This window comes from Lupinus angustifolius, chromosome LG01 (assembly GCF_001865875.1).
Source record: "Lupinus angustifolius cultivar Tanjil chromosome LG01, LupAngTanjil_v1.0, whole genome shotgun sequence".
In the NCBI taxonomy this organism is placed as follows: Eukaryota; Viridiplantae; Streptophyta; class Magnoliopsida; order Fabales; family Fabaceae; genus Lupinus; species Lupinus angustifolius.
The window spans coordinates 21,356,568-21,366,827 of NC_032009.1; the positions used below are offsets into that span (position 1 = coordinate 21,356,568).

A 10,260-nucleotide genomic window follows, 5' to 3' on the forward strand; every position below is an offset into this window, starting at 1 on the left:
TACCTGAATACTTTCTTTATGATGAGGGCACACAGAATATACAGGTGCTTCATGGCCCTCAAAAGTATACTGCTTCGTACCAGTAACTGCATCCCATACCTGCAAACCTTGAAGTCTTGAAATGATATTTTTTTAAATTATAGACACCACTCACAAAATATAAGATGACAAACCAACCTTGATGGCCCTATCCTCTCCACAGGTTACAACACAAAGCTGTTTGTTTGGATAAGAAAAGGCAAGATCATTGACACTCCCAGCATGAGCCTCAATCTGAGCCACAAAAATTGAGTAAGCAGTTATATATCAAGAAGATAAGTTAAGGGATCAGCGCTTTCAAGGTGTATACAGGACATAAACAAGGATGGCCATATATTTAACAGACAAATGATAAGCTGATGGAATGGACTTTTGTGAGATGAACAAACCTCTAGGTGGTTTCTAAGATCACCACCACCATGATAGGAATATATGTGCACAATGTGTTTAGAATAAGCAACACCTGAAGTATCAACAGGAAAGAAAAAAAATCAAATTTTATGTTTTAAATATTTAAATATTATGAAAACATTTGAAACATCACAAGAGCGCATTACTGAATTGAAGAACAATAGATGGCAGAAAAATTCATTAGAACATACTGCAAAGTGTTCCATCAGGACTCCACACCACACGGTTAACTGATGCTGAGTAATCATTGGAAAGAGATCCCTAAATAAGAACCAGGGAATTATTAATCACCATACGACAAGTTGTCTTAAAAAATAATCATTAAGTATGGAGTGTTCACAACTTTAGACAGCCACACCTGTAAAGCCATTGAGCAAGCTCCAAGTTCCCAGACCTTAAAATTTCTATGAGCAATCCTTTCACGGCTACCTATATCCCACACCATGACCTCTCCCATGTTTGTCCCAACTAACCATCATTAATAGATAGGTAAGTGAACAAATAAAATGGATAGATACAGTGATCTACGGAAACTGAAGAAGCTACTAAGACATGCATTCACATACACAACGAAAGAGGCTTACCAAGAAGCAGAATTTGCTGAAGTGGATGGAAATCCATACTTTTGACAGTTGAACCTTGGCTGAGATTCATCACAACAGTCTTGGGCAAGTCATCAGAGGAATAGGAGCTCTGACCATGGTTCTGGTTAGAATATCCAACGGGAAGCAAATTTACTGCTAGATTATTGCCCTGCTAAAAGACGGAAGGAGAAAAAATATCCCAAGAATTTAGAATTAAAAACAATTTGCATTTATGGCAAGGCAATCATATAAACAACACACTACATATCAATTATATGAATCGCCGATGCTCCAACAAGGGTGTTTGCAAGCAATTTCTAGTCTCTAATAAACCCGACTTATGAATTTGTGGATTGGAATACTGTTCAAAAGAGAAACATTGAAACACTTGTTCCTCAGTAGTGTTCTCGGTTTCCATACCACATCTACTATAAAAATTTGTTGTTCTCCAAGATACATTATCAGAAATGTTTATAATTATGAAAACAATGAAGAAAAAAGTCATCACAGTTTTATTGGAAAAATTAAGTGCATGAAAACACAACTAAGGACACTTCCATGCAATACTAACATGCTTATTTCATTGTCTCTTCAAAATTCCACAGTTGAAGAATTCCATCCAATTATTAAAATTGAAGACCATAAACACAGTAACATTTGATGCCTATGGTACTTTTAAGATTAGACTGTCAAGGCACCAAACAGTTTAGTCTGGGTCACGAACTAGCAGGCAATTAGAAAGACCATCTATTCCAGCTTCATAAGAATGTTACACTTTTAAGGCATTGAACACTAAAATAGACATAGGTAAATGCACACATGCACAAAATCAAAATCAAAGGAAAACATTCTTTCGGACTTTTATTTTTACATTAAATTATTAATTAAATAAGAAAGACAAAGGAAACAGATAAAATGCAAGAACTGTACTTCATCTAATATGCCAAAAGGTCTTGTTCTCTTCAAGACATGATCTGAATCTGCAGTTTGATAGTCCATAGCAGAGTTGTTGGTGGGAGTTCTGGGGCGCTTTAAGATATTAGCTGCAACCATTATCAAAAGAAAATCAGTTTGGTTAATTGTGAAGTGTGTAATCTGACTTCATTAAGCAGTGCTATAAGCTAACCACAACTTTATATCAATTTCATGCCTTTCTCAGCTTTATATCCTTAAAGTTGCTATTGCAAATTATTTGTTTTCCCCATTACGAGTGGATTGAATTGATAATAACCATACATAAAACCTGGAACTAATCCCAATTCTCAGGCCATGTGTTTACTTAGTAGAAGAAACACTAAAAAACAGTTACATGTTGTGACAATACCTGCATTGTTTGCTGTGGCCAAACCTATCGGTCCTGCAGAAGCTGAAGGGTGTGGAACTGAGGATGTGTTAGCCATCCATCCAGCGAGGGATGTTGGAAGAGCAGCTTGTGTGGGCTGAAATGGCTATAAAATATACAAAAAGAGTCATAAGTAATAGAACATGATTATTAGTAGAACATCTAAGAACTATATCCTGTTGTTTACTTACCCCATGAGCACCAAGTGCTGGGAAACCTCCAGCCTTTGGGACAGCACCCAATAAGGGATTGGTAACAGGGGATGGAGCCCGTGCACCATTTTGTTGCCCACAACTATGGTCTACAAAAAGGGTCTTTATGTCAGGATTAGGCCTTGGACTCTTACAAAGCTGATGTTGCCAATTTAAACTGCATGTAAACATATATAAGTTAAAATGTGCCTAACATCAATAATATCAAGTGGTGGATAATACTGTCATAGATAAGATCTTTTGAGAACCTCTGATTAATTAGAGTCCGTAATCTGGAGTTCTTCAAGGTAGGGAACTGAAGCTTATCGCGAAACAGAGGGTTAGCTTCTATCAATTTCTTCAGTTCAGCAAGCATTATTCCTCTAGCAGTTTTTGTATCCCCATACTTTGACAGCTGTTCATTATGTCTGCAAAATCACAGAAAATCCAGATAATAAGCCAGAGCAAATAAACCAATAAATACATAAAGCACAATTGCAGTCATGATGTGGTTGTGAGCACTCCAAAACCCGCAATTTAAAACAACAAAAATATACCACGGATATTTGACCAAACCTGAAGTTATCCAAAGTCAACAATTGGGTGATTTCCTTAAAAAGTTCTTCATTAAAAGCTGCAAACACTTTCAAGTCTTTAACTAAAATGTCCACCGCCTTAGATCGATCTTGCCTGCATATTGTTTCTCATTTAATTAATTTCTTAGTAATTTAAAAATAAACTGGCTAAGCAAATTAGAAAACTGTAACAGAATCAAACATCACAGTAACCTACTTGTCTAACGCTTCAAGGTACTTCTGCTTCCTTATCTCAAAGAAAATCTTCATAGAATATCTATTGTCATCCACCTTCGTAAAACCAGACAAGTATTTCTCCACCTCATCCCACTCCCCAATCGTTACCATATCCTCGAAATACCTCATGTTGAAGAAAAACCCTGACTCTTGCTCCAACCTAAACGTTCACAATTAATTCACATAGAATTAACAAAATGACACATTTATAAATATATATATATATATGTATATATGTATATATATATATAATTAAATTCATCGAAACTTCCGTACTTGTGAACAGTTTCCTTAAATTTCTCTTCATCGAGAAACTGAAGTATAAGAAAAACCAGTTCTCTGCTTAACGAAGACATAGCGGTGTATCTGAAAACAGAACCTGACAGAAAGATCTATAACCGAATAGATCAACGGTACCTGAACATCGAACCATAGAATTTAGCGTAAAATTCGCAAAAACATAAAAACATTATCAAAATACATATATTGATAGTCAGATACATCGCAATCACGTGGAACAGTTAAATTCGGTGGATGAATAATTCGGTTGAAGGAACTTCCGAACCTGGATGAGATTCGTTGAACAGATCGAGAGGCGTTGAAGCAGAAAGAGAATGGCGAGGAAAAGATTTCAGTGTTTTTCTCTCTCCAGTTTCTCTCTCTAGGTTTGGAACTATTATTACAAGCTAGGGATTTGAAGAAGAAAGAGAAACGATAGAAAAAGAAGAAGAGAAATGTGTGGGCGATGAAATAAAGGTTTTCAGACAGTTTAAATAGCGTGAGCCAGAACGAGATGAAATGGAACTTGGACATATAATATACGTAGCTGTACTTGTACACGCTTCTGATAAGTGAGAGAGCTTATATTTGAGTCTGATAAGCTCAAGGTCTTATCTATAGTCATAAATTTGGGTAGATTTGAATTTATATTCTGCTGGGGTTGTGGGGTTTTCAACCTATGGTAAGTTGGTAACACTAATTGTTTTCTAAATTATGCTATGAGCTGGCATTCATTTTTAGATTTTCATTTATCTCGAGATTTTAAAATTGGAAAATGATATATCTGCATACTATAAGAAAATTATATATATCGTAATGAGATACTTTATTTATTAATGATTGATTTATAAGTAACATGCATCACTTTTTTATAAGTAAGAAAATTAGTATGATGATTTAGTAAAATGATATAGCATTACTCTTTAAAATTTTAAATTGGGAGTATATTATGACCATATTTGTCATCCTCTACTTGGATTGGATTTGTCTTTTCTGTCCAAGTACACGTGTGTTTTTATTGGTTAAAGATTTCAACTACTTTCCTATTAATTATTTTATATATTTTTATATATTTACCAGAAGAAGTAAAAAAGTACAAGTACACAGAATAATAATATATTTTGAAAAAATGATTGATCCAAAAAGGAAAAGGAATTTTTTTCTGTACGAAAAGGTGCATTATTTATATTTATTATTATATTATTGTAATACTATTATTATAATAAAAGTTTAATATTTATTGAATATCAGTATAGAGTCAATTATTCAGGTATATTCCTTTTAAATAATAATCAATATTAATTAATATACAAATAATAAATGATAATTAACAATATAAAAAATATTTATATCATGAATGTATAGATATTAAACTTTTATGATAGTTTGAGTTTTGGCATAGGACAATATAAGGTTATTTATTGTACCCACTGTCACAACAACCTATATAGAATTAAATAAGAGTAATTAATTGATTGCTTTTTCCAACAGTTTTTTAATTAGTAAGGAATACATATACAGTAGTTGTTTATTATTTTCTTAAAATATTAATATTTATGTTGATAAAAATGTGATTACTTTTTTTAAGAGAAAAAATGAATGTTTGATAGTGTTTGTGTTTTAATATTATCATTGTTTTATTCCCTGTTTATGTTTAATTTTCATCAGTTCTTCAAAAATAATACAAATGAATGATAAACAATATATTAAATGAATGTATATAAATTTTTATAATGACAATACATCCAAATTATATTTTTTATTTTTTGATTGAACGAGTGTCCAAAGCAGTGTTATTAAATCTAGACCGATCAATAACTCATCAGTCAGAGTACTGGGTAATGAGTCATGGTCTAATCAGTGGGTTAATAGTGTGACTGTTTAACTCGGTTTATATTAAAAATTCTAAAAAATTAATGATATTACATAACAATATTTAATAATTGTATACTCACAATTTTAAAACATTAAACAACCAACAAATAAAACTTTAGTACTATAAAATGACACAAGCACATTGAAAACATCATCAAATAACATATAAACTATACTTTAACTACAACAAAAATGTATAATAAGTTTAAAATTTAATTAAACAACGAATATTTTGTTATAGCGTAAGATAACAAATGACAAACATAATTATAAATAAGTTAAAAATAATTACTTTTTCACCTAAAAATGAAATCTATTTGGATGTTTTTTTTTTAATTTTGATTGACTCAACCGGTCCAACCGGTTCGACCATCCAAGTCATTAGTTTTAGCCTTAAATTAACTGAGTCAACCTAATTTTAATACAAAATCAGCTAGATGAGAGGTTTAAACTGATATGACCAGTTCGTGATTGAATTAATCGGATCGACAAGTTCGAACCAAGTTATATAAGGAAGGATTTCACTTTAAATTGTGGTTCCTCCATTTCTTTTCAATCAATTAATGATTTTGGTGAGCAATACATTAATGTACCGAGTTAATTAATATTTTTCATTATACATTGCCTTATAGCACATAGTAAAACTTTAATAATAATTTATTCTTGTTTTTCCACGTCGAGAAATATTTTGTGGATAACTTTTATGGACAAAATACTGTACTTTTGTATTTAATATTTCAAATAAGAAATAAAAGTAAAACATATATATATTAACTTGTTTATCGTCTACAATATATTTTTTATGAACTATCCAAGTCATGTTGTACATTAACATAATAATATAATAACTCATGTATGATTATTTAAATAAATCTCTCTCACTATTATTATGGTTATATAATTGACTCGTCACACTCCCAAAGTTATTTTTACTCTCTGTGGTCTTATTTTTTATAATCCTTTTGAGAATCTGGGTTTAGTACTTTTTATAGAGTTTTTAGGATATTTGTGTGCATTTATTATTATTTTTACAAAATCTGGTGAGAGTGAATCCATAAAATTATTAATAGAGTGAAAATAAAAATAAAATAAATTCTAATATTAAAGAATAATTCGGGAAAAAAATAAAACTAATTATTGACAAGTTTAATGATTCGTATTATTGTATTAATCAATTTCTTTAATTTACGTGAAACTATTAAAAAAAAGGTCACAACAGGACATCAAAGAGTATCATATTCCAGTCATAGTAGATACAGGATGTAATAAATGTGGAATATTTTAATTTTTTTACAATACCAATTTTCACTAAATCAACTAAATTTAAATGAATGTAGTTTGAATGTCTTATCTTTTAGAATATTCTCCCACCCACTATATAAGAGATTAATCCTCTAGATTATGATCAAATATTCAATTTGGAAGTCATGTATTTAGGATTTATTTTTTTTAGCTAATAACTTATTAATTCATATTTCAAAAAGAGAAAAAGATGTATATATATTTTTAGCTAATAACTTATTAATTCATATTTCAAAAGAGGAAAAGATGTATGTATTAAGTTTTATATACTATCGTTGTATTATCCATCGTTGATATTTAATTTTTTTGAAGTCATGTATTTAGGCTTTATTTTTTTTAGCTAATAACTTATTAATTCATATTTCAAAAAGAGTAAAAGATGTATGCGTATAAGCTTTATACACTATTGTTGTATTATTCATTGTTGATATTTAATTATGATTGACTTTTAAAAAAATGTAATCCAAATAAATAGTGGATAATAGAATACATGTGTATAAATCTTTACACTATCAATGTATAAATCTTACCATCTTCAAAAAAAAATGAAGTAAAACCTATCCCACACATATATATGCATAAAATTTCATATAAATTATTATTGAGAAAAAATATATATTCTCAACGAATAAGATATTGTTTATATTGTTCTTGCATTATCTATTATTCATATTTTATCATTATTGACTTTTAAATATAAATAATATAAATGAATGATTATAAATTTATAATGTACTTGATGTGTATAAATCTTTATATTAACAATGCATTATTTACCATTCTTGCATGTCACAAAAGTCAAATAATATTTAAATCTTATCAACGACTTCCTTTTGAATGTATAATAGAAGACAATCTATCACTAAAAAAAGCATCTTCTATCTTGTTGTGAAGTGTGATATTAATTAGATTCATATTCGAAAAAACCACTCCGTAGTAACCATAGAAACCAGAAATCTGAGGATAAGAGTTATCACTCTAAATCCAATTTTCCTTTTTCATTTATGTGTTAGGTATTGAAACAAACACCAATTCACATAAGCATGACCCTTTTCCTAGGTATATGCTTTCAATTTTTCCATCCAAGCCAAAAACTAGTATGTGCAATCTGATGTATTAATTTGAAAAAAAATATATTTAATTTAAAAGTTTAATAATTAAATATTATTTTTCTTACCATACATATTAAGTAGTAGGTAGATTGATATATTTTATATGACAAAACATATATTTCATATTTTGTTAAACTTTACTTTGCTAATGATGAAAGGGAACCATTCTGGAACCTATAAAGAGGAGTACATTGTTGTCTCACAATTTTGTATCACTCTTTATATGAGAAGATGTGATTGACTATAAAATTATTTAATAACTATAATTTTAACTTAATAATTTTTTTCAATCAATCAAAGTTGATGTACATGAAATAATACAAAAATAAGACTATCTCCCATTAGGTGGACATGCTGGATTTAATTTTTCAAAATTGTCTCCCTTCTTTTATATTTTTAAATGATTTTTTATGATACTCATGGACAATACTAATAAAACTATAATTACTACTTTTCTAAGGAATTAATATGTATATACTGACAGTATAAATATTTTTTACATTTTCAATTAATTATCTATTATTGATTTATTAATCGTTATTGACTGTCAAACAAAAGTAATACAAATTAATGATGGATGATGTGCTAACAATATAAAAAACTTTATACTGTCAGTGCATAAATTTTAAACTCTTTTTCTAATCATGTATTTAATATCTATGCATTGATACTTTAAAATATATATAATCTATCATTCAAGTATGTTATTTTAATTTTAAAGTGAATAATAATTAACACATAAATAATGATATACTAGCATGATAGAAAGTGATATTAAATTCTTCAATCATATACTAATAAGTCGTTGGCTTAGTAGTATAAGACCCTAAGAGATCTACATAGTTGAATGTTCAATTCTTAAGAGTAATATTTATTGAAAAAGTTAACGACAAATCCTGAAAAAATTAGTTTCTTACCCAAAAATTGAGCTTGTATAAAAAAATTTCTTCAATTATATAGTATTATATGATATAATATTACTCTATGTTTATGTGCATTGGAAGTAGATCTATGGCTTTCCCTAGGGAATGGCATAACTCATAGGCAAATGCATGTACCTGTTAGCTAATAGTTCCTAATCATACAATAATGGGAGATCTTAGTTTTCTTCTCTTTCCCACGAGACTCTTATTTTTCTCCTCAAAATAAAAGTTAATTAAGTGGATATGTTCGTTTAAAAGAGTCATTAATGGAAAAGAATTATTTCTAGTATTTGATATGAGAAATATATTATTATTTTTGCACTTACTTATATTATTGAAGGTTAAATATATCATATCATTATATATAATGAATATCCTTCTGTTTTTACAATACTAACTATCTTTGATGTATTAGTAAGTCTATCCTTGGAAGCATGTAATTAAATTGTCAGTAATATTAATTAATTATTTGATTGATTAATTAAAAGAGTGATGTGGATGACAAAATAATATTTTTTGAAGTCTTGACATTATTAGATGATCAAGTGATTAATGTTCATCATGATAGCAAATTGTAGGATATGATTTCATTTGTACTTTTTTTTTGTATAATATTATTGAAGTTATTATCATTCCAATGCTAGCATACCACTGAGATTTATTATTATTATTTTGGGTGAGTTCATAGTATACTTTTAACATTATTTGTTAATACAAAAAGAAAGGAGGAAATCAACAAGACATTATTCTAGTAGTATAACATTTTACTGAATTTTTAAAGTTAATGGTTCGATTTTTGAGAGGGAATAACACTTATTAAGATGAACAACCATAAACTTCGAAAGAGATTAGTTACTTATCAAAAAAAGTGAGAGAATACTCTTAATTGTATTAAAAGAAAACTAACAATAATTAAGAATGCATCATACCGACCATGATTGACGTCTAGATACATTGCCCAAATTTATATTCCTCTCCCGTTGATTCTTTCTATTATTTTTACTAAATGGTTAATATCCTCAATTTGTAGATTTGTAAAGAAAAATGCTAGGGACATACTTATTTTTTTTTCGTTTTTTTTCCAGATATTTATAGAAAGATTAGTCATTTGGAGTATAATTCTTTAACACATTCTCTCTCTCTCTCTATATAAATATTACCATTTCCAATTTTCTATCAATAATTCTAATTAAACAATTTAAAATGCAATAAGAAATTTTCTCCATGGTGGCTGACGAGTTTCCTTGGCTTATATTTGTAGGGAGGCTAATCCACAATTCCACATGCTGATACCTTAATTGGTGAGTTACATGTTTTTTTAATTGTAATATCTTTTGCAAGGTTCATTGATGGTCCGATTTTTTAGAGCGACACTTGTTAAAAATGGCAG

At 29.1% G+C, this 10,260-nt stretch overlaps 1 protein-coding gene across 5 annotated transcripts in view; it reads right to left on the bottom strand.

The window, feature by feature from the left end:
• The window catches only part of LOC109354500 (topless-related protein 4-like), a 9,496-nt gene extending 5,332 nt beyond the window's left edge, over nt 1–4,164 (bottom strand). Inside the window, exons 1-14 of one of the 5 annotated variants that reach the window (XM_019597088.1) lie at nt 3,945–4,164; nt 3,656–3,796; nt 3,360–3,539; nt 3,144–3,257; nt 2,837–2,995; nt 2,568–2,745; nt 2,359–2,482; nt 1,965–2,080; nt 1,035–1,206; nt 809–918; nt 642–711; nt 429–502; nt 178–273; nt 4–99 (exon numbers count right to left, since the gene is read on the bottom strand). In XM_019597088.1, the coding sequence (XP_019452633.1) occupies nt 4–99; nt 178–273; nt 429–502; nt 642–711; nt 809–918; nt 1,035–1,206; nt 1,965–2,080; nt 2,359–2,482; nt 2,568–2,745; nt 2,837–2,995; nt 3,144–3,257; nt 3,360–3,539; nt 3,656–3,735 (1,569 nt within the window). In that variant the 5' untranslated portion in view covers nt 3,736–3,796; nt 3,945–4,164. The remainder of the gene's footprint in view (nt 1–3; nt 100–177; nt 274–428; nt 503–641; nt 712–808; nt 919–1,034; nt 1,207–1,964; nt 2,081–2,358; nt 2,483–2,567; nt 2,746–2,836; nt 2,996–3,143; nt 3,258–3,359; nt 3,540–3,655; nt 3,797–3,944) is intronic. The other 4 variants (XM_019597078.1, XM_019597070.1, XM_019597060.1 and 1 more) reach the window with 4 other exon arrangements.